The sequence below is a fragment of the Panthera pardus genome, unplaced genomic scaffold, assembly GCF_024362965.1.
Source record: "Panthera pardus isolate Hobbes unplaced genomic scaffold, ASM2436296v1 HiC_scaffold_16, whole genome shotgun sequence".
Classification (NCBI taxonomy): domain Eukaryota; kingdom Metazoa; phylum Chordata; class Mammalia; order Carnivora; family Felidae; genus Panthera; species Panthera pardus.
In genome coordinates, this window is record NW_026526721.1 from 57,926,685 (window position 1) to 57,951,438 (window position 24,754).

Here is a 24,754-nt window from a genome sequence, read left to right on the forward strand (position 1 = left end):
GTACCATTGCCGTCAATTATGTAAATATTTGTTTGATTAAAGAGCTGAGTTCTTTGAAAAGTAACAGTTGTGTCTATTCAAGATTCCCTTTTCATATCCTGGACTTAGTTCTTTAAAAGCGTTTTTGTTTTTTGTTTTTTTTTTTCGCCTTACATTTTTAATGTGGAAATGTAAACATTATATGTACTTTGGAAACTCTGTAAAGTTCTCAAAACGTGTATAACTGGCATTTCCTTTAAAACCAAGGAGAGTTGAGTTTTTGCTCTTAGTTGACTGGTGTAGCCTTCACCTCCTGAGACCCAGAGGTTTGCAAATCTCAGCCTTTCTCACCAATGGGAAAATGAGATGTTTGGTTAAGAGTACTAATCATTTCAGTTTGCAGCCTTCAGTCTGTTTCATGCAGCTGGCAACTGCTGTTCCTTTGGGCTGAGGACTGAAGGACTGTAGGGAGGGGGTGTCTCTTGGATGCCTGTTTAAAGTGGTGGAGGAAAAAGATACTTGGGGCATTGAGCTAAGAGTTTGCTAAGCCCTATCTTAAAGGATATAGACCAAAGCCAAAACTCATTAGCATCCTTTGCGGAAACATTTTTTATTTACTGGCTTTGCACAAGAGAAGGAAGAAACAGCCAAAGTGCTTAAACCAACCATTGGTTTTCCTTATTCTCGTCAAAGCCCTATCGTGAAGTCTCTAAGCAAGGATTGTTTCTAGAGTGTACTAGGGAAGTTACTGTGAAAAATGTGATTCCTTAGGAAACTTTTAAAGAGCAGCTGAGGTTATGACTTTGTGTGCTAATTCTCCACCCTTAGCAGGGAAGCGTGCTATGAACGATTTGTAAAGGCTGTGCTTTGTACTTCTTCCAAGTGGAATACATGTGCTTTATAAACCCGACTGTTAGGTCTTGGTGTACTTTACTTATTAATAGTGTAAATGTCACCCATTTGAAACTAACAACAACCACAAAAATACTTCTAAGTGATGTGCATTATTTTAAAGCCCTGATATCCAGTATAGCAGTGGTTCTCAATTGGAAGTGGGGGTAGCTTTTGCTCCCCAAGGGATATTGGCTAACGTATGGAGACATTTTTGGTTGTCCGTCTGGAGGTAGAGAACAGCCCACCCCCTGCCAACTGGGCTGACATCTATGGTGGGTAGAGGCCTCAGCTGCTATGTAATATCCTACAATGCACAGAACAGGCACAAAGAATTCTCTAGCCCCCAAAATCTAGAATACTGCTCCAGAATAATACACTAAAATACCAGAGTATTACCTCGTGGGCATCTGTTAATAAGATTAGGGATCTTAATCTAACTTGGATCCTCAAGAAACCAACTGTGTTCTTGTTAAACACAAGAGACCATGTCATAGAAGCCTTTTTGTCAGCACCAGATTCTTTTGCCGTTGGCATTAAGAGTCTTAATATACCAAAGATGTGAAAGAACTTGTGTTCATCGACAACTTTGTTCACTTAAAAATCACAGAATTTGGGAGTATTAGACTACAGGGGAGCCTCAGAGATCACCAAGTTCCACCTTCTTATTTTATAGATGTGAAAACGGAGATGCCTGGAGATTAGTGACTCATAAGATCACACATGAGTTTGTGGCAGACTTAGTCCTGGGTACAACCCAGAATTAGGGAGTTCAGCAATTGATGTTCAAGCAACTGTAATTTTTTTTTATTAGTGGACCTGACCCTTTGTGAGCATTTAGAGGTACCATTCTTCATGAGGAAATAAATAAACCCCTTGGGGAAGAGTAACATTAGCCATGGTGACTGTGGAGCATATGCCTGGGTGTGTCAGCCCTAAGAAGGAGATAATTCCATTGTGTGATCTGTGACACTCTACGTCTGATGCCTACACTACCCTTCCCATGGCAGAGTGGGCAACAGATGGTTCCACAAGGCTAGCAGATGCTGCTTTTGAATCCAGGTACAAAATAGAAACATTTGAGATTTTCCATCCCTCCCTGCCTCATGGCTTAAGAGTAGAGTACATGAATGGAGAGGAGGGAAATGAGAGAGGCCTCCTGAGTATGAGGTTTGGAAAGCCACCTGGCATATAAGGAAATGAGCAGTTGTGGGGGCAATTCATAAGCTGATGAAATGGCTGTCTACAATAAGTAGGATTGCAAAGAACTTGGGTTAGGAATCTGAAGACCATTCAAGTTTAGCTATCCTTTGGGCAAGTAAGACAAAGTAATCCTGAGAATAAAAGGAATCCTCTAATCTGACTCCTTTGCCTCCAATGCACTCACTTGACTGGATAGTGCGGGGCCTGCAAGTCAAATCTAACTCCTATGCCACTGTTACTTTCTTATACCCCAGTCTCTACCATTCCATCCGTTTCCCTGATGGGGAAGAATATGACAATAGTGTAAAGCTATTGTTAATTTTCTGGGAGAGTTTAAAAAAGCATGGCGTTTGTGAATGGCTCTGTTTATAGAAAGGGGTTATCTCCGTGAGTTTTGAAATATCAAAAAATTTGTGCCCAATCAGTTACAATCAGTTACAAACATGTACTCGTACATTTACATTTCTATGAGTAGCCATTAAGCCTGTGATTAGGAATTCTAGGTCTGTGTGCTAAGTGTTGCTGCCAGGGTAGTTATAATCAATCCAAGTCTGGGAGGTTCTGGCGTTAGAGGAGACTGTTTTAGTATGCCTTTCTTGGGAGAGGTCAGAACTCTGAACTGTGCTGAGGTAAGTTCTTATCATCTTGATGACTAGCCAATGGGTGCACCTCAAAGCCAAGTATGTGGTAGTATATTTAGAAATGATTTGAAAGTGGTGACTTTTTTAAGGGGTCTGCGCCCTGCAGGTACTACAATAAAGAAGGGGGCAGCCTTCCCATGATCACCTTCCTTGTAGTTATTGTTGTTACTTTTGTTTCAGATGATGGGAGAGAAGACAGGCGTTGGCCTTGTTTTGTTTTTTAAATAACTGCTGGCTGGAAATATTTATTGGCATCTGAGTAATGTGACTCTTGTCTTTTGAAAATGAATAAGACCAAAAATGGTAGCTCAGGGTGTCACATCCCTTCAAGATAAACAGTTAGGCAAGAACTTGTCTTTGTCGCACAGGATTTGAATCCTCTAGGCGTTAATTTCAGTTGTTTTCGTGATATTTAGGGATGTTTCTTACATGTTGAAAAGAAGCTTTGTGCTTTATGTGCTTCAAAGGCAAGATTTTATCTATAGCAGCTAGTGGTCAATAATAGAAACCCAGGTTTAAAACTCATTTTATTGAGGTGTTGGTGGGAAAGCCAGTGTTTGGAGAAGCTTGCTGTACAAAGAAACAGATAAGTAAGACCTAGAATAGCAAGCAAAGTTACATGGAAACGTTTTGGAGAGTTTTTTACAAGAGCTATTTTTTTTTCTTTAGAGTGTGAAAGTTGATTTATTACACAAACTGCTGCTTTTTTCTTACTTTGCAAATGAAGGGGAAGGAAAAGTTTGTGCATGCCAATATTTAATATCGTTACCTCAAGCAGGGTCAGCCTTTTCTGAGACTTGCTGCTAAATCTGGAGTTCAGCAGAAATTAGTGTTGATCAGCTTAGAATATTTGGTTTACACATTGTGTGTGACTTTTCCAGATGGTAGTATGCTTGTGGAATTAACATATGGAATGGCAAAAAGCTAAAGGTTACAAGATTTTTCCTAGGTGTGTTTCTTGACCAGTGTACTGCTAAAACAAGGGCAGGTAAAAAGCAGAGGAAAGCCTGCTCCTGCATTCTTTTGGCCAGTTCAGACCCAGTGTGAGTAGTGCTTCATAGCCAAGAGATACTCAGAGGAGACTGGGAAGTGATGTCTGGCTGCCACACTGCTTACGTCATTGCAGAAGTAGGTTTTCGAAAACAGCTTAAGATTTATTAAGGAAATTGCAAGCCATGGGAATGCAGAGCACATATTTCTTATACATCACGCTGAATCAAATACCCGTATTATATTGCATTAATGTAACTCTGACCAGGCCTTTGTCCCACTCTGTTATGCTGAAACAATTTACCACGCCCTTGGAATGTCATGAGCAACGGCACCGGTGCAAGCTTTTCCCAATTAGGTAGCTGCTACCTTATCACTAAAACATGTTTCTGTCCTTTGGTCATTTCCATGTCCTGCATTGTATAACTGGCACTCCTGTGTTATTTAACCAGTATCTATCTGTTGCTCCAGAAAGTTGGAGCAGAAAGAACACCCAGTTCACCCTTACCATTTTAAATATGGGAAACCTCAGCTAACACAAGGTGAAGACAGGAGTGACTTGCTCCCGCTTTAACTTCTGTTGGTGATTTTGGCAGAACCAGGACTAGGACGGGTCTCCTGACTCATGTTCCTGGCAGTCTGTCCAGTGTTCTTTCTACTATTTTGGCCATTACAATAAGAATAACACCCTGAGGAAACCATTTCCTTTATTAGGTCTTTTGGCCAGAGCTATAAACAACTGCATTGATTAAATTTAATTTAGTTAGTTGATTATAGATCTCTGGTTCAAGTCTTTTCTCTTATCCTTTTGAGCAACGTATGGTCCAAAGGTAGGCATCAGGAGAGGGGAAAATTAAATGTCTTGTAATACCCATTCCCTGTAATCAACCATTAAGTAATGAAGGCATGGTATCATTACTGTTTTGTTTACTTTATGGTATTTTTAAAATCCATCGGCTCAGTTTTTGAGTTGAAGGGAAAAACACAACTATGGAAGATGTGGTCCCCTTGTGTTCCATCTCTCCTGAGCCTACATGCTCCGACTATTCCCAGTTCGTAAGTTTTGGGTAAGAGAATGGGAAATGTAGTGTTTTGGGTTTTGGCGAGTGTTACTTCGGAAGATTACAAAATGACTCTTAAGAGAGTATATTTTGATCGGACACTGGAATGGGGGGACAGGGTGGTGGAAAGATCAGAGTTTGGTCCCATAGACTCTCAGCTTCCAATTCAAGTCCCTAGGGGTGGTTTCAGGGCCAAGAGAGAGCATCTTTATTCCCTTGTGATCCTAGGGTCAATATTGTTCTTGTTGGAAATTGGATACTGGAGTACCCCTCTGCTTCAGGAAGTGGACCTGAAGGAGGGTGTACACACAGTCATGACCTCCGGTTTAGCTATTTTGTGACTCCCCCCTACCTCTCTGGTTTCATCTTCACTGTAGTGATCACATAATAGGAGGATTCTTCCAAGGTCTATAGTCAGAGTCACCTCAACCCAGGGATGAATTATTCCCATGATCAGAAGTAAGAAACATCTGGAAACATTGGATTTATTTGGGAAAATTTCAGGAATCTTCATGTTGACCGGAAACTGCTTTAGGATTCTATAAAGAACCCTAAAAATATGGGTCTATAGTTTCCTTTAACGCTCTCACTTTCAAAGAGGAAGTCACCTAATTTAAGAATCTACAAAGCATGTCAGTCTCTCTTAGCATAGATCTATAAAGTGTGAGTATTTAAGTTTTTTGAGGTTCACATTCCTCATTATATAGCAAGGTTGGCAGTTTTTGTGAATACTTTTACATTTTAACTGTCTGAAGAGATGGTTTTTCTTTGGGCACACATAGTGGTGAAATTTAGTTACTGCACCTAGCATTATCGTGCAAGCATTCCGAATATAACAAATGGCCTGACACTTGCAATCTGAACAGTGCATTTTTTCTTTCAAACTTCTCCCACATACTTAAAAGACTCAGGTTTTAGGAGCTTAATTCACTATGATAGAGGGTTAACATTTCATACTTAAAAAAAAATAAGCTAGGAGCCACCGATTTGACCCTATCACGTTTTGTAAGTGAGCCACTGTAATTTTTAAGTCAGTATATGTTCATGTATTTTTATTCATATTGATTTGCAAAATGTATACATCTCACTTTTTAACTATTGTATTATGAGAAACTTTAAACATACCCAAAAGTTAACAGAATAATACAGTGAAATCTCATGTATCTTTCATATGTAATGCTAATCTTTGTTTCATGTGCAAACCTTACTTCTTCCCCCAAAATATGGATTGTTATAAACCAAATTGTAAACACTGTACTATTTCATTCATAAATAAATATATAACTCTAAAATATGTAACTCTTAAAATATAACTCTAAGAGATTAGGATTTTTTTTTTTTTAAGTTTATTTTGAGAGGGCAAGGGCGGGGGAGGGGCAGAGAGAGAGAATTCCTAGCAGGCTCCTCGCTGTCCGAGCAGAGCCTGATGAGGGATTTGAACTCACAAATCCTGAGATCAGGACCTGAGCCGAAATCAAGAGTCAGAAGCTTAACCAACTGAGCCACCCAGGTGCCCCAGAAAAGATAGGGATTTTTTTTTTTTAATGTAACTATATCATCAGGACACCTGAAAAAAATAGCAGTACTTATAATATCATCTGTGTTATTGTCAATGTTCAGAAACTCTCCTGAGTCTCTTTTAATCTAGTACAGTTCCCTCTCTGTCTTGTTCCTTTTTTCCCCTTGCCATATGCTGGTTGAAGACATTGGTTTGTTGTGTTTTTTTTTTCTGTAGCCTTTCTCATATTCTAGATGTAAGTGATAGCATCTCTGTGGTGCCGTTTAGTATATTCCTTCGTGTCTCTTATTTTATATAATTGGAGACAGCGTGCTTTGAGACCTTTCCTAGCATGTTACCGTGTTCTACTTAATTTATTATAAATGTATGTAGTATATATATTATATATATACACATGCTTCTTGGATTATTATTGTCTCTCTTTTTAAATATTGCTAAAGCTCCCTTAATAATGGTGTAAACATACATGTGAGTCTAACTGATAAAAGTTGCATCTTGGGGATTTAGGTAAAAGTCAGGAATTTTGTTGGTGGGAAGGGAATATGAATGGCCCATAGGTGTTTTGAGATTGTTTCTGCTTTGCCTCCTCCCTTTCGCCTTCCTCACTGGCTGGAGAGAGCTATCACAGGAAATCTATTGCCAAATTCCTTGGGGAGTCTAAAGAATATTTTAAAGTTCATACAAACAAGTCTTATTCAAGGAACTAGCACAAAATTTTTTTAAGGCCCATAATTGATGTTTTACCCTCTTCACTAAGAGTCCTCAAAGATTTTTAGGGACGCCTTGGGTGGCTCAGTTGTTTAAGTGTCCAATTCTCGATTTCGGCTCAGGTCATGATCTCATGGTTAGTGAGTTCGAGCCCTGAGTTGGACTCTACCCTGACAGTGTGGAGCCTGCTTGGGATTCTCCCTCTGCCCCTCCCCTGCTTTCTCACTCTCTCTCTCTCAAAATAAATAAAATAAACATTAAAAAAGAGTCCTCTAAGATTTTTATTCCTATAAACACTCTAGACTTATTTAAAAGTAGCCTCTGATCATAGGAGATAAAGATCCCCATTTGAAGTATGGTTATTGCTGTTGATGGTGATTACTTTTAGGAAACTTTGGATACCATCTGGAGTTCTCTTTTGGACAGAGCTTAGACTTCAGGACAGCAAGAGATGACAGAAGGGAATGGGAGCGTGAGGTTCGACTCCTTTATTGTGATAGGAAGAAACTGGAACTCTTTTTAACTTTCTGTCCTCACGTCTTCCATCTGCGTTAAATGTTCTTATTATCCCCTGGTGGCTCACCACTGCTGGCTGTGCTCTTTCCTCCCTGCAGCCCCATTTCATGCTTTTGTTCTTTCTTTAATGGTTTCCCTGACCTCTTTGTTTAGGTGATTTCAGAATATAATAGAATAAAACTTCAAACGCAAAAACAAAAGCAAACCTAGAGAGAAACTGTGTGATCAGTGTCCTTTGAGACCTGTCAGCCATTCCAGTGGTCCTCACCTTTCTTCCCAGCCCGGCTGTGGGCCACCCTGACACAGGGTGTTTAGGTGATTTCAGAATATAATAGAATAAAACTTCAAACGCAAAAACAAAAGCAAACCTAGAGAGAAACTGTGTGATCAGTGTCCTTTGAGACCTGTCAGCCATTCCAGTGGTCCTCACCTTTCTTCCCAGCCTGGCTGTGGGCCACCCTGACACCTGGCCAATTCTGAGGATGCCACAAGTTGCTTGGGTTCTGGAGAGCCTGTTCCGGCAGTCACGAAAAGCCTTCATGCGTTTTAGGCTGCCCTGGGCATGTGGGCAGCATGCGTCTGTCTCTGCGTGTCTGTGAGGGTGTGTGTGCGTGTCTGCACACAGTAAGATTTACAACCGCCTGTGAATAGGTTCAGTCTGCAAGGACAAAACAGCCTCCTTATTCTGCCATTAAAATACATGTATTCCTGTGGAACTGCTTTTTTTGTTTGGGATCTTTCTGAGAGATGAAAATAACCTCCTTGGAGATTATCAACCTATCTAACATGTGTCTAGTGGATAATAATTATTTTGTTCAAAGAGGAAGATCTTTAAATATTAAGTTTATTTATTTCTTTTGAGAGGAGGGGAGAGGGGCAGAGAGGGAGACAGAATCCCAAGCAGGCTCTGAGCTGTCAGCAGAGAGCCCGACGCCGGGCTCCATCTCACTGAACTCAGGAACTGCAAGATCATGACCTGAGCTGAAATCAAGAGTTGGATGCTAAATCAACTGAGCCACCCCGGCGCCCCTAGGAAGATCTTTAAATGACAAACATGGAGCAAGGGAAGAGTGGGAATTCATTTGCTGCTATGTTTACTTACAAAAAGAACAAGAAGGGTACTATGCCCCCCTACAGAAGTGTTTCTCTTCTCTGTGCTAGGATATAAAATCTTGAGTGAGGAAGAAGAGTTGAACAAAGTTTAAGAAGTGGGATGAGTGAGTGGGAGATGAGGATAGGTTGAGACCATGACTTGGGGATGCTTGCAGAAAGTGTATGGGAGGCGTCTACGAAGGAGACAGGATCTGGGGATATTTGCCAGCAGGAGGTGTTTGCCAGTGGGTGTGGGGATGAGCAGAGAGGTGAGGCTTCTTTGCACAAGATGGACAAGGACGAGGAGGATTTAGTGATGGAAGGAAATATTTGTGCAAAAGGAGGGTATGTTTGCGGAAGGGAGAGCTGAGAGGATTGAAGATTTAAGTGACGATGATGTTTGGATTAACAGAGGATAGGGGAAATGGCTGCTTTGGGAGTTCTGAAATGAGAATATTGCTAGAGAAGGAAATGGTTCTTCCTGAAGCTTCTAATTAGCCGCCCCCCCCCCCCTTCATCATGTTTTCTTGTTGGGATTAGTGGAAAAAGAGGGAGGTTTTGTATCCATTGTTCTCCATTCTTAAGCTTCCAGTTTGGGGCTGAAATGAATTCCCCAGGTTTCCCTTTTCGTCCTCTAAAAGTTCCCCTCAGGGGAAAAAAAAAAAAAAGCTCCCCCTCAGGCCCCATCTGCTGCCACAGGAATACCCCTCCTCCCCAGAATTCATGTAAAGAATGGCACTACTTCTGAGGGACTGCTCCAAGCTGGTGTCTGAATTCAATTACATGTCATCAGCACGTGCTTTATTTATAACATCACCATATTGTAAACATTAGCACTGAAAGAGACCAGCCTGTGGACCACCAGTGGTCTGGGAGAGCTTTGAAACCAGTGTCAGCCACTGTCTGCGACAACATATGTTCCCAGAGCCAGCGCCTCTGCTTGGAGGGCCCGAGTAGGACACAGTAGAGACTCAAACTTTTTTATTAAGTGGAAATTTTAACGTGTACCCTCCCGATTTTAGGGGGTATTCTTTTTTCTGAATTTGCTTCTGTAATCTACATCCTCACCTTTTCCCAGCCACTCTGCAGTTCACCTGCTCTGCTCGGGCAGGTCTGCTCTGATTAATCCCCACTGTTCTGGGTGACCCTACGAAGTGTCTGTGCATGGCAACGTCAAATGACAAGTAACGTGTCATATACAGCGGGACTCCTGCAAAATCTTTTGGGTTTCTGAATAACTGCATTTATATGGACCGGACTGTAAGTCCCGCTCCCTTAACACAAGCCAATGCAGCAGGGTGCAAGAAACACAACACACGCTTTGCTTTGATTTGCTTTTTTTTTTTTTTAACCCTTTGATCGCCGGGTGTGTTTTCAACCTCTTGACACCAAGATCCTGTAGCTCTGGCAATCTCAATGCTGTCAATTCACTGTAGGCGACACAGTTTGAATGAGATCAGCTCACTGTATTGAGTGTAAATGGCGCTGGAGAATTCTGTTTTAAAACAGATACCAGAGCCATGTGTCAGAGAGAAAAGGAGCTACCAAGACACTTAACCAACATGATCCTTGAGATTAGTTTTGCAAGTCATTTTCTTCTCTAGGGAAAACATACTGTGAGTTTCCGTGGTGTCATCCAGAGATCTCTTCATGTCTTCTGGCATTTTCTAATTGACGATGAGCTGAAGTACATTTCAGGTGATAAAATAACCAGAGCTCTGGGGGGGAGGGGGGATTAAATTTATGGATTGGAAAGTAAACCGAAACATTTCAACACACATTAACTTCTTTCCTGTTTAGACTTCCCGGTGTTGTCTTTTCTCTCAGATGGGCACCAGATGCCTTCTCCCTTCTCCACGCCCATTCTGTGGATCCGCGTGTAATGTATGTACTTGTGAAAGCCCTCGGGACTCTTTTGCTTCTACAACAACAATGCAGTGATTTTTATAATTTCCCTGAGACTTCTTTTTTGTTGACATAAAATGTACAAGAAACCCAAAATAAACACGCAGAAGCCAGGCTGGAAACAGGGTCCTCCTCGCCTGCCTCCCCTCTTACACATGTTAACACAGATCTCTCTCCTCTGCTGCCCTCTCTCTTGCTCACCGCTTTGGCACACCTCTCTCGTGGTGCTTCCTAGTCCTTCCTCGTCCCGACCTCGGCAGCAGTCTCTGATGCATCCGTCTGCAGTGTTCCCATGTCCCACCGCTCCTTCCCCTCATCGCCAGGGAATTCATCAAACCCAAACTCTTTCAGTGTGTTCTCCACCTTCCTGCCCCCCCCCCCCCGGCTCCCCCTCCTTCAAAGCGCATATTGGCTCTACGGGTCTCCATTCCCCTGTGCTTTCCCCATCTCTAGGCCCACACTAACGTGATCTCACCTGCAATGAAAAGCATACTCTGGAAGTAGGGAAGGGAAAGGGTATCACAGCCATATTGTCATGCCTGGGGTCAGGAAGGGCACCGGCTTATCCTTTACCTTTTGAGTTGAGTGGGCTGGCGGCATTAAGAGATAACCAAACTGAGACAAGTATACATATCACTCAACTCTGGCACGTGGACGAAGCTTTGGGAAAACGAGTAAGTTCCATATTTGTGTTTGATGATGTATTTTTATATGCACAGCCTTTCACATATCCTTAATAGACCTAGTGAGGTTGAACAGAAAAACTGGGGTGTCAAACACAAATATCCTTTCAGATATTCTCTGGAACGTGCGTACATCCAAATCATGTTTAACTTTCCCCTACAAGCATGTATGGGGGAGAAATGTTGCATGTTTCTCAGTTGTGGCTTCTTATTTGCAAATGTCCTGCTTGTCTCTTCCCTGGAGTCTGTAAAGCTGATCTTCCTTCAGCAAGTGCTGCTTTGCAGTACTTTGGTGTTGCATTTTGTTTGGTCAACCAAACTGTTTCAGTAATTACACTTCTTGATTTTTAAAAAAGCGTGTGTGAGGAGGAGAAGGGTATCAAGTTTGCAACCCTGCAGGTTAGGAAGAAACCTGTGGTAGTTTCATATTCTACAGTTTTATTTGCCCAGATAAAGAGGGAAAAGAATTTGTGAATATTTCATTTGGGTGATTAAGTAGCATTTGCAGCTGCAAATAGGCTCAAATAGAGTAATATATTTTATAGTCTAAAATGACATCAGGGGCGCCTGGGTGGCTCAGTCAGTTAAGCGTCCGACTTCAGCTCAGGTCATGATCTTGCGGTTTGTGGGTTTGAGCCCCACGTCAGGTTCTGTGCTGACAGCTCAGAGCCTGGAGCCTGCTTTGGATTCTGTGTCTCCCTCTCTCTCTGCCCCTCCCCCACTCACACTCTGTGTCTCTCTCTCTCAAAAATAAATAAACATTAAAAAAAAATTTAAAAAGCAAATAAGTAAAATCACATCATTATCTTATATGGCTGAGTCAAAAAATAAACTTTTATTCATACCAAAATAGAATTTATTTGTTTTATACATACTGGCCTGACTAATTTTATTAGGAGAAAACAGAAAAACTATACTCTTTTAAAAAATTAAACTTTTAAGGATCCATTTTGATATTAAGTGTTAAGCCCTTCGGCTCTGTGCTGTTAACAGAGTAAATGTTTAAAATGCAGCATTTGGGCTCACTGTTTAATTTTTGACTTCTGTTTAATCACATGTGCCCTGGCTTGCTTTCCAGATTGCTGTCTCCGCACATTGTGGGAATTCCTCTTCTAACTTAGCTCTGTTTCCTATTTTGTATACATTATCTTTAAACCAAAGTCACCCCACTGACTTTCATTCTTTTCTTGTCTATTCTAACATCTCACTTAGAGATTTCCTTTTGTAGCCTTGTCTAAAATATCCTAAATGGTTGGAGGATTGCTTTCCAGTTTAACCTACTTCTAGGGTAGGCAAATGGCTTGGACCCTTGAGGGCATATCTTACATGGTGGTAGAGATGAGAAAGAATTTAGATCACTATGAGAGAGAAATGCATGGTTATTAAATAGAGTTCATCCCAGAAGAGGTACATGCTAGAAATTTTCAAAAAGGACCATGCCATCCAAAATAGCTCTTTTTCCTTACATGATTTTTGTTATTAATTCTGTCAGAGACAGGGCATTTGCTGCATGTACCAGTGGTCTAATCTCTAATGGGCTTGAGATTTTGCTTATACCCTTAAAATCACAGAATTTTAGGGGCATCTGGGTGGCTCAGTCGGTTAAGCGTCCGACTTTAGTTCAGGTCATGATCTCACAGTTCACAAGTTCAAGCCCTGCATGGGGCTCTGTGCTGACAGCTCAGAGCCTGGAGCCTGTTTCAAGATTCTGTGTGTCTTTCTCTCTGCCCCTCCCCTACTCGTTCTCTCTCTCTCTCTCTCTCTTTCTCTCTCTCTCAAAAAAAATAAATAAAAACATAATTTTTTTTTTAAATCACAGAATCTTAAGTGCAGAAGTGGCCTTATGCTACCTTTGGGTAGTCCTTACCAGATTCCCTTTCCTTCAATGAGACATGAGTTTTTTTGTCATTTCTTTCCACCATAATTTCCACAGGCTGCCACTCTTACTGAGTTAATCCCCTCCACGCTCCTTTACCAGTGTGTCAATCAGTTCTTTATTAAGGCATGTGTCTTAAGAGCAATCATTTGTTCATATGAGTGTCTCTCCCCTTGGACTATAAGCCGTGTAAGGCAGGAAGTGGTGTCTGACCACATACTTCCCAGTACTCAGCTTGAGAGCCTAGTTTATGGTAAGAACTTAAGGAAGATTAACACCTTCCTGGTAGCAAGCAACTCCCAAATCTCAGTGGCTTAAGACCATCTTGGGTTGGCAGGGGTCCTGTTCCATGGTGTCCTCACTGAGGGGTACAGACTTGGATGGATGCTAGCCGTCTCAGCAGAGGGATGGAAAGAGTGAATCATGCCCCAGCTCTTAATGTTTCAGCTTGGAACTGACGTCTCACTTTCTCTCCTAGTTCCTTGATCAAAGCCAGAGACATAGCCGTATCCCAATGTTACGGGGTGTAGAAGAGCAATACTGCTTTGTTTCTGACAGGAGGAGAACAGGACCGAATCAATATCTGACACACGATGGGCACTTAAGAGCCACCTAAGGAATGAAGTACCTAAAGCTTTCTGTTGGGATTTTAATTTCTTTCTGTACAGTAAGCAGAACCACTTCAAGTATGTATCCTGTCAACTACAGTTTTTAGAAGATGAGGATACTAATATTATTGTCCCAGCTGTGTTCAGCAAACTTGTGGGACTTTTTCGGTAACCACTCTGTTCACTGTACTCATATCAGGAAAACTGTTGTGTTGTTCAGATGAAGAGAGTACGAAATGGGTAAATTTGCACAATTAACATTTTGCCTGAGTCATTTAGAACAGAACCTTTTTTTTTACAAGAGTTACGATCTCACTCAACAGCTCGACAAGAACTTAGGAAGAATGAGGACCTAATCAATTTAAACATGAAGTATTTCTGACAACGTTTTAAGTTCTACTTTGCAAATTTCAATTACATAATAATGTTTTCAACTGTAATATAGTCACCATGTTTTGCATTACATCCCCAGACATCCAACTTAAGGCCGAAAGTTTGCACCCTTTTACCAAGTCATTTACAACTTGAATGCTCACACACACATACGTGTGAGGTGGTGGGTGTGTTAACTAACCAGATGGTGAATGCTTTCACAACATATATGTACATCACATCACCACAGTGTGCCTTTTAAATATCTTACAATTTTATCTGTCAATTGCACCTCAAAGATCTGAAATAAAATAAAGTAAAATGCATGCAAATTTTAAAAAGAGCAGTATTGCCACAGATTATATATACTCTAGTATTTTACACTAAGTATTTTTTTCCTCCTTAATTGTCAAAACAACTCAGGTTGTATGAAATGTGGAAAGTACAAACTAGTATGAGAGTGAATTAAAAATCACTGGTAGGTATGCCTGGGTGACTCAGTCAGTTGAATGGCCCAACTCTTGATTTCGACTCTTGATTGATCGTGGGTTGTGGGATTGAGCCACTCTCAGCATGGAGCCTTCTTGAGATCCTCTCTGTCTCTCCCTCTGCCCCTCTCCCCTGCTCATGCATTCCCTCTCTCTCTATAATAATAATAATAATAATAATAATAATAATATCACTGGTAATACCACTACCCAGATAAAACCACTACTAACTTTTTGGCATGATCTCTTCCATTCTGTTGTTCTTGTTGTTCTTGGCATATAGACAAAGCAAGAGAAGATACTGGCTCATAATGGGGGGTGGCAGTGGAAATGGTAAGAAATGATTAGATTGAGACTGCTGTTTTAGGGACAATGTTGATGAGATTTATTGATGGACAAAAGGAGGAAGGACATGATAGGCCAGGGATAGAATTGATGGAGAAGACACTGATTGGGGATATCAATGATGACTCCCAGAATTTTGGCCCGAGCATTTGTCTGTAATCTGTGTGTATGGGTGGGTGTACCTATAAGAACACTGAGTTCATTTATATATGGCTTTTAAAATTTACTGAATATTGTATGAATGTACTTTTTATGCTACAAATTACACTTCAGGGCCACCTGGGTGGCTCAGTCAGTTGAGCATCCAACTCTGGATTTTGGCTCAGGTCATGATCTTATGCTTCGTGGGTTTGAGCTCCAAGTTGGGGTCTGTGCTGACAGCACGGAGCCTGCTTGGGATTCTCTCTCTCCCTCTGCCTCTCTCTGCCCCTCTCCCATCCTTTCTCTCTCTGTTTGTCTCTCAAAATAAATAAATAAAATTTAAAAAGTACCTCAAAATAATTACTTTGAATGGTTGTGTAATATTCACTCATATGAAGTATGGTAGCTTATTTAACTTTCTCCCTGTTGTTAGGCATTTAGGGTATTTCCCCCCACCCACCATAATATATTAACACCGCAGTGTCCTCAGGACCCACTTATTTCCTTGTTTCTTCCATTCAAAACTATTTAACCTGAGATAATTGGCCAAGGTTTGCTGGATTTTTCAGCATGGCAAACCAGCCGGAGATGAAGTAGGTTGAGAACAGAGAGGATCATGACTGCAGGTCATCTTGGTTTCAGTCCTCCAAGGGGGCAGAGTGACGTATGTCCCAAACTGGACTCGTGTGGCTTTCAAGGTCATAGCTGGTGGTCACCGACAGTTGCTCAGAGGGACATTTGTCCTGGGGGCAGAGATGGTGCTGTCCCTGAAGAATGAAAGACCTGAGCAAAGCCAGATGGCATCACCACATTCCAACCGGGAGGCAGTTTTAAAGGAGACTCTCGGTTTTGTTTTATTTTGTTTTGAGGTCTACTTCAAAAGATAATCATGCTTTTGGGGCGCCTAGGTAGCTCAGTTGGTTGAGTATCTGACTTCAGCTCAGGTCGTGATCTCGCGTTTTGGGTTCGAGCCCTGGGTCAGGCTCTTTGCTGACAGCTCAGAGCCTGGAGCCTGCTTTGGATTCTGTGTCTCCCTCTCTCTACCCCTCCCTCGCTCTTTCTGCCTCTCTCTCTCTCTCTCTCTCTCTCTCTCTCTCTCTCTCAAAAATAAGTTAAAACATTAAAAAAATTTTTAAAGATAATCCTGCTTTTAATCCATCAGGGTGGGATTCGGGTTGGAGGAAAGGGAACCCAAGGCAGAGCTTGTTGGGGAAGCTGAACTTTCAAGATGTTGTGTACCTAGCTCATCAATAGGATAAAAGCACCTAGACTGTTTCTTGGCCCCCGGTCTGGATAAGAAGCAGTTCCCTACTATACTGCCTGGATCTTTCTGGGAAGTTCGCACAGCTGAGCAACCAAGGCAAAATCCTCAATCTCTGGCTAGGAGGCAGGGGGAAGTCTGTAACTGAAACTGAAAACTTGTGTTCATTGAGTATCTCACCAACGGGTCGGTGTGAATCAAGAGAGGTTGGAAATGAGATAGGAACACTAGAAATACCCCTCTTTTTTAAACTTGTGGCCTGGGTACAGAAACAAGCACATTATTAAAATTGATTACTAACCATAAGCAACACTGTTCACATAGAGACGAGGGATGTAATAACTAGTGTGTGAGGAGCCTGACACGTTGGACAGTGTCAGAAGTGCGTGAATTCAATGAGGATGTGTAAATGGTATTTTTGCTTTGGCGGTAATCTAAAAAATACATATCTTTATCAGTTACAAACGCCAGCCTTCTATTTGCAGTGATCATTTGTATTTATTTTCATACACTAAAACTTTATTTTCTTAAGTTGTTACTCACACTAGAGTCCAAAATACTCTTATGGGTACATGGGTTTTTTGAAAAATGATAAGCATGGAATATAGAATCCTAATCTGAGCCTTGAAGAATGGGGGTGTTCAGATAAGCGCCAAGGACAGAGAAAAGCATTTCCACAAGAGGAGAGAGTGTGAGATCAAGGATGAGCATGATTCATTAGGGTACCAAGAGCTTGAAAGAATACTCCCATTTTCACGTTTTAAATACTGCCTCCTGACCCTAATATGGCAGTAGTTTCAGGAGCACTCTTACCTCTGTTTCCTTAATTACCTGCCTTTTTCTGATGGGTGCAGGAGCATTATGACATCTTTTTTCAGAAGGTAACTCTCATAGCCCCTTTTAAAGAGTCATCTGCTGTCTTTTTTTTTTTTTTTTTCATTTTATTTATTTTAGAGAGAGAGCACAAGCAGGGGAGAGGGGCAGAGGAAGAGAGAGAGGGGGTGGGGAGGGAATCAATCTTAAGCAGGCTCCATGCCCGGCACGAAGCCCGATGTGGGGCTCGATCCCACAACCTTGGGATTATGACCTGAGCCAAAATCAACAGTTGGACGCTCAACCCACTGAGACACCTAAGTGCCCAAGAGTCATCTTTTGACCCTCATATTACTGATCAGTGTCTAGCATGAAACTTTCTTTGTGTGCCAGAATGTGAATTTTGTCTCTGCAGGACTTGACTTCTGAACAGTTAATGATTCTAGCAGAGACATCCAAAGGAGGGTCCATTGCGTCACCAGTTTGGGTGTTTGCCTGGTACTCAGGAAGCAGGCCGTCCACCAAGGACTGGAACACTAGTGGGAAATTGTCTTTTTTATGGACCAGCCTAATCCTGCACCTGTACTTTGTTAAAGATTTGTTCTCGAATGTCATTGATGGCCTCTTGAGTTATTTTTCTTTTGCACAAAAATCATCCCAGATCAATGTTCATTATGCTTCTTCATTTTAGTAATAAACCTAAGTTTATTACTAAACCAGAGTTTGTGTTTGTTAATTACATCAGGCCAGACTGTAAGGCTGTTTTTGTTCAGATGTAGGCTGACAAATACTTGGTCTTTTTCAGTCTTCTTTGTTAAGTAAAACTTTTTTTTCTTTTTCCTTGACAGATTCCAGCAAGATCATGGCAGAGCATAGCCACGTGCAAAAGCAGCTTGATTTACAAAATGGTAGCTTAGAGGCAGGCTTTGTGACAAATTCCCTGGAAGACGATTCCCAAAACGTGATGGAGAGCCTGAGCCCCAAGAAATACTCTTCCAGTCTGAGATTTAAAGCCAATGGAGACTATTCTGGCTCTTATTTAACCCTCTCACAGCCTGTGCCTACTAAGAGAAGCCCTTCCCCTCTGGGAACGAGTGTCAGGAGTAGCCCCTCCCTGGCCAAAATCCAAGGAAGCAAGCAGTTCTCCTGTGATGCAACTGACAAAAGCCTTTCCCTGAAACCACCTACCCCTCTACTCAGCACCTCCCCGTCCCTGAGCGGGTATCCACTTGGGAGAGCGGACTTTGATCATTATACCAGCAGGGACAGTGAAAGGTCCTTGAGGCTCACAGAGAAGCCTCCCTATTCCAAATATAGCTCAAGGAATAAATCCCATGACAATGTCTACTTTCTCGGGGGGCTAGAAGGCCGAAAGGCGTCCGGTTCACTCCTGGCCATGTGGAATGGAAGTCCCCTGAGTGACACCGGCTTCTCTCCCATCAGCAGATCGGGGGCGGCAAGCATGCCTTCAAGCCCAAAGCAAGCCAGGAAAATGAGCAGCCAGGACAACCTGACACTTCAGCCCAAGTTGACCCGACACAAGGAGCCGGCATCTGAAAGCATGGGTTTAAGAACTAGGAAGTATTCGGGCAGCAGCCTGAGTCACATGGGGGCCTACAGCCGCTCTCTCCCCAGGTTACACAGGGCCACAGACAACCAGCTGACACCCCTCACTTTGCCTCCCAGAAACTCCCTGGGCAATTCCAAACGAGCGAAACTGGGGGAAAAGGATCTACCTCACAGCATCGTAGACAATGACAATTACCTGAATTTCTCTTCTTTGAGCTCAGGGGCTTTACCCTATAAACCCTCGGCTTCTGAGGGCAACCCTTATGTAAGTTCCACCCTCAGCGTCCCTGCCAGTCCTCGAGTGGCTCGGAAGATGCTTCTGGCCTCCACCTCCTCCTGTACCTCCGATGACCTTGACAGGGCTTCCTATCAGGGGCCCGGCCCTGGTCATCTGTTTCCTCCTGGAGAGCCGGACAGAGTCTTCGCCACCAGGAGGAACTTCTCTTGTGGATCTGTCGAGTTCGATGATGCGGATCTGGACAGCCTCAGACAGGCCTCAGGAACCCCCCAGCCTGTCCTTCGGGAAAGGAAAAGCAGCATCAGCTCCATTTCAGGACGCGAAGACCTGATGGATTATCACCGGCGGCAGAGGGAGGAGAGACTCAGGGAGCAGGAAATGGAGCGACTGGTAATCTTCTTCATCTGGCTTGACCTCACTGTTCTCTTGAGCGGCTTCTTGGAGACACGCTCCAAGGATATGTGTGGGCCTGGAGGATGTCCAAGTGCAGCAGCCACGGCTGTGCCTTTCTAGAATTCTGCTGTCCTTCCTTCTCTCGGTCACTCTTAGTGGCCACGTGCGGGTATTTGAAGGCCTCCCTGTCCCTAGTGTTGAATTAAGTTGCTCGGCAGAGTCCTGTCAAGCGTAGATTCTTGATCAATGTAACAAGGTAGTTGTGCCTCTTACTGAATTTCTTCTAAGTCTTAAAAACATGAACACTGTGAGTAAACCCTGACTTATATCCTTGATGTCATCAAATTCCCATGTGCATGGTCTGATAGAAGTAAGCAGTGAAATCGTGACTCACTGGGAATTAGGCAATACATTTTTCTGAATAGCATGTTGTCTGGAAGGTCGAAAGGTTGGGTAAGTGTTGCTCAACCTTTTTTCTGTCCTGGACACATACACACACCACCCCCATCCTCCCTTCAGCAGTGCCTCCTAGTACATACAGTGACCCCCAACTACACATACGGAAACATTTTTTGAGTTGTCTTTTTCTACTTAAGGTGGATTTATGCTTATTGTGGAAAATACTGAAAATACAGAGAAAAGAGAAAACATCCCTTGAGAGTCCCGTTAATGAATGAGGACAAGCTAACTGCATTCTTATTATTTTTTTCTTTTAAGCATAGACCTTTTTGTTTATTTGTTTTTCAGGATGAACAGGGTCAGAGATTATTTTAACTCATTAATGATGAGTTGTTCCTTAATGAGGGATGCAGCAGGACGATAAAGCTGAGTTTACAAAAGTGTCAGAGTATCAAGCTTTAGTTGCTGAAAGAAAGTATGCTGGAATAGGATTTCTGAACCACAGACCAAACTCGATAATGTCCTACAGGACAACAAAATTGTAACGTTTGGATTGTAGTGGACAGAAGCCATTTCCATCCATACGGAACAAGATTCATTTGGAATTTTAGAAAAAGAATCGTTTGCATCGCTTGTAGTTTTTGGTAGGTTAATATCTATCCTCACAGATATCCTGATCAGTAATTGGGAATGAAAACAAATGTGAGTACCTTTACAGAATTCTAAGTTCCTTGGGTGGGTCTGTGAGATGGCACTCCAATACGACGGTTCCCTTTGTGGTCATAAATAATCTCCAGCGATTCTTCATGGTCACAAAAAGGCATTGTATTTGGGCTTGATTCTTTGACATAAATTCAGAAAAAGTTTTAATTAGCACCTAAAAGACCTTCTTATGTAATGGATAGCAAACCTGGCTCAATGTTGTGCTGAACAACTCTTGCTTTTTTTAATGTGGTATAATTCACACATAATGTTACACTAGTTTCAGAGGTACAGCATAGTGATTTTGCAAATCTATACGTTACGCTATGGACACCACAACTGTAACTGCCATCTGTCACCATACAACTTTTTAATACCATTGACTATATTCCCTACGCTTTACCTTTCATCCCTGAACAACTATTATTAATGAAGTCAGAAAATTAGCTTCTATCTGATGACTTATTAAGGAATCTAGGAGAGCATTTCAGTGTCTTCCCTCACCCCAGCGATCTTCCTGAGATGATCTTAGTCACTCTTCTGTTCCAAGGGCAGGAAACCAACCTCAAAAACCACCTCCAGGGGCGCCTGGGTGGCTCTGTTGGTGAGGCATCCAATGCTTGATTTTGATTAGGTCATGATTACACGGTTGTGAGATTGGGCTCCATGCTGGGCATGGAGTCTGCTGAAGATACTCTCTCACCTTCTCCCTCGGACCCTTTCTCTGCGTGCTCTCTCTCTCAAAAACAAACAAACAAACATCACCTCCAGTGCGTTTCATTTTTAGCACTTTTAAGTGTTGGTGAATTTCTGTTTCCTCTAGTGTTCCCAAATCTGCTAAAGTTCCTGGAAGTCCAGGAAGTAACCTTCCTTACTGCCTGTAAAGCCAGTGCCTCAATAATGGGCTTTGTCATACTCCATGAGTTGAGGCTTATTTTTATGACGCTCTGGGTTTGGCCTCTGCTGCTTTCTCTCTAGTTGTCTGATTACATCCCAGTAAAAGAGAAGATAGATTCTCATTGAGCCTCTGCAAGTAATGTTATTGCAATTAAAAAATAAAGTGACTTAGAAAATACAGTTCTTCGGGAATTCTGAGGCACCAAGGAGAAAAAACTACCATTGAAAACAATGTTCCGTTTAGTTTGCAAAATCAAAGTCAACTAAATTGAGGATTAGAGATAGATGAAGGTGGATGCTACAGGGTTTTCCCCATCAGACAATAGGACATCACACGTAATGCCAATGATTTTCCACAATGCATATGGCAGTTGGATTTCTAGTATCAGTTCAATGAGTTCTATGTAATTAATTCTTACTCCTCTGCATCTTGAGTCATTAGTTTGATTTCACAAAGTCATCTATTTATGGACTAAAAGAAGTCCTGAAAATCTGAGTTAGCCGCCTAGTGCTGTCTCATGCTAGTCTGTGCAGTGTCAGCTCAGAAACCTCTACCCACAAGTCTGTTCTCTGAAATCTCAAGAGTGAAGAAAGAGTATCTGGTAAAGTCCTATCCCCAAGGCTCTGAGACTCTTTCTTTGTTGAAGGCATGATACAGTCTATAACTTACAGCCAAGTGTCTAGGCAAACATGAGAGGAAAGTAGAGACCACTCGGTAAGGATAAGAGTAGGTAGCTATGGTTAATCTGTGGTGAAGTTAATGAGTGGTATAAGCAAGGAGAGTTAAAATCCTCTATCGGGGCATAGGACATTGGACTTATTTAATCAGCATTTCCCCTGAGGGTAAGAACATATTATAGACGATGAGGACATTGGCATATATCCAAGACCTTTCTGTAAAGGGCGCCATCTCTGGACTTAATATATATTATAATATTTCACCTGTACCACATTAGCCTAGGGAAGGATGAGCTCCTCACTTGATTTGACAAATCTTTCTATGCCATTTTTGATGGTGTTGAGCTATTCATCAATAAAGGGCATAGCAAACCTAATTATTTCCAACATTCTTCTTTTCATAGGTCAAGGAACAAATCTTGCGCTCGCCAGGGGTCCTCTGGGAAAACTTAGGGATAGTTCATATATAAAAGATATCTTGGAAAACTTGTTTGGTTTTTTTCCCCCCTGAATTTAGGGTCTGATTTTGGGAAGACAAAATTAAATATTAATCAGAGGTGATTTCGTTATGTGACTAATAAAGGATTGTGGATGCCTAAGAACAATATTTGCAATTTGCCTACCTAATAAAGCAACAATAGATTACTCTGTGATAAAGAGTAAATCTTAAATAATTAGGAAATGAGGAATTTTTTGGCATTTAAATATTCAGGGATATCTCTCAGCACAAAACACAAAAAAGTTACTCTTGTGAGATACTGAATCTCTGTTCTCTGGGCAGATCACATAGAAAAATAACCTTTTGTTACCTTTCATAAGCATGGGCTGATTTCTCCAAGATCAGTCTGTCATTCCAATATAGATAACTGCGTTTTAGTTTTATGTTAATAGGGCATTTGTCATGCAATACATTTTTTAAACAATTACTTTATGAGTAAACCCATCACAGTTGTGCAAGCTTTGCCAAAATTTGACCGTTTTAATTACATTTTTATAGACTTACTATTTGCAAGTATTATCAACCAAGTCAAATAAAGCTCCCTTCGTGCAAACCTACAATTTAAAAAATTTTTAGCAACTTTTGTTCTCCATGGTCTTCTTTCAATTCTGGAACAACCAGATACTTTAAGACCATAGTACATAACTTACAGATATTGGAAATTATGTTTAAGCTGACACATCACAGAACATAATTACTACTGACATAAAAAGGTGTGCCACAATGATCATTAAGTTTAGTTGAATACAACTTCTATATTTTTCTTAATCTTAAACATAACCTTAGCTTATCTTTTCAGTAAACTAATACTATAAGACATTTTAAAAATTTCAGCTAAACTAGGGGCACCTGAGTGACTCAGTCAGTTAAGCGTCCAGCTTCGGCTCAGTTCATGATCTCACACTCCGTGAGTTCGAGCCCCACATCAAGCTCTGTGTTGACACCTCAGAGCCTGGAGCATGCTTGGGATTCTGTGTCTCCCTCTCTCTCTGCCCTTCCCTTGCTCACTCTGTCTTTCTCTCCCTCAAAAGTAAATAAACATTAAAATAAAATTTAAAAATTTAAAAATTTAAAAATTTAGCTAAACTAATCTCTAGAAGAAAACAAATCCAAACTTATTTTAAATATGAAATTATGTGTGTGTTATACTATACACTGATAAAACAAGGAAAAGACATATAGCTGTTTTTTAAACCAGATTGTCAAATCACTTTGACTTGTGTGAGAATTTGTTTTGATCACGTAAACTTGTTTTCTTGCTTCTGAAATCAGCATTTTTAAAAAAAAAAATTTTTTTAACGTTTTATTTATTTTTGAGACAGGGAGAGACAGAGCATGAACGGGGGAGGGTCAGAGAGAGGGAGACACAGAATCTGAAACAGGCTCCAGGCTCTGAGCTGTCAGCACAGAGCCCGACGCGGGGCTCGAACTCACGGACCTCGAGATCATGACCTGAGCCGAAGTCGGCCGCTTAACCGACTGAGCCACCCAGGCGCCCCTGAAATCAGCATTTTTTGATGCGAAAGTTCTTTCTCTTAACCATAAACATGTTTAAATTTTTAGAATTTCATTTTATTTTCTTCGAATTTTGAAAATATTAGTTTTATCTAAATGCTAATTAGTCCCTGTAAACCAATCAGGACAGAGGTCCTTCATTTTAATTTATTATTACTCTCAGAAGGTCGGAAGATGATTCACATGTACCCAGTGATTTCCACCCCCCCCCCCCCTCAGGTACAGAGACACAGAGAAAGAACTTAAAGTTTAGTTCCATAGCTTTGGCTACAGGTCAGAAGTAAACACTGGAACATAAAATTTCACTGTTCCAGATCTCAAGAGACTGCTTGCTTTTCCACTGGGCACAAAGTATTGTCCTGATGTGAACTCACAGATAGAGAAACAACCAACAAATGAAAACAACAACAAACACAAATGCTCAGTCATCTGTCACTGAGCAAGGCTAGATTTCAGTCCTACCTGAGCATCCCAAGTGGCCAAACTGAAAACCAGATCCCCAGGCCTTGCTGCCACCAGTGGAGATAACCACTGGTTGTGTGCAAACCAAAACCCCGGTCAAACTTGGCCAAGAATCAGATACAAAAACAAAGCACAGCCAGAAAAGCAAAAACTGCAGGAAAATAGCAAGTCGGTGAAGGTAAAGTTCTCCTGCCATTTGGGATTTACCCCAGGAGCCCAGAGAAGCTCCATCTGGGCTTCCAGCCCGTCAGATTTATGTTGTGAGCAATGCAATTTAATGGACTCCGTAGGATGAGTGTACTTGAGCATT

General features: G+C 41.6%; 1 protein-coding gene across 16 annotated transcripts in view; it reads left to right on the forward strand.

Moving 5' to 3' along the window:
• Window positions 1-24,754, forward strand: part of PHLDB2 (pleckstrin homology like domain family B member 2) — a 229,566-nt gene that overhangs the window by 120,338 nt on the left and 84,474 nt on the right. For 7 of the 16 annotated variants that reach the window (XM_019448310.2, XM_019448316.2, XM_053903334.1 and 4 more), the window contains exons 1-2: window positions 13,729-13,750; window positions 17,941-19,289. In XM_019448310.2, the coding sequence (XP_019303855.1) occupies window positions 17,955-19,289 (1,335 nt within the window). In that variant the 5' untranslated portion in view covers window positions 13,729-13,750; window positions 17,941-17,954. Of the gene's footprint in view, window positions 1-13,488; window positions 13,751-17,940; window positions 19,290-24,754 lie in introns of those variants that run through there. The other 9 variants (XM_019448307.2, XM_019448314.2, XM_019448313.2 and 6 more) reach the window with 6 other exon arrangements.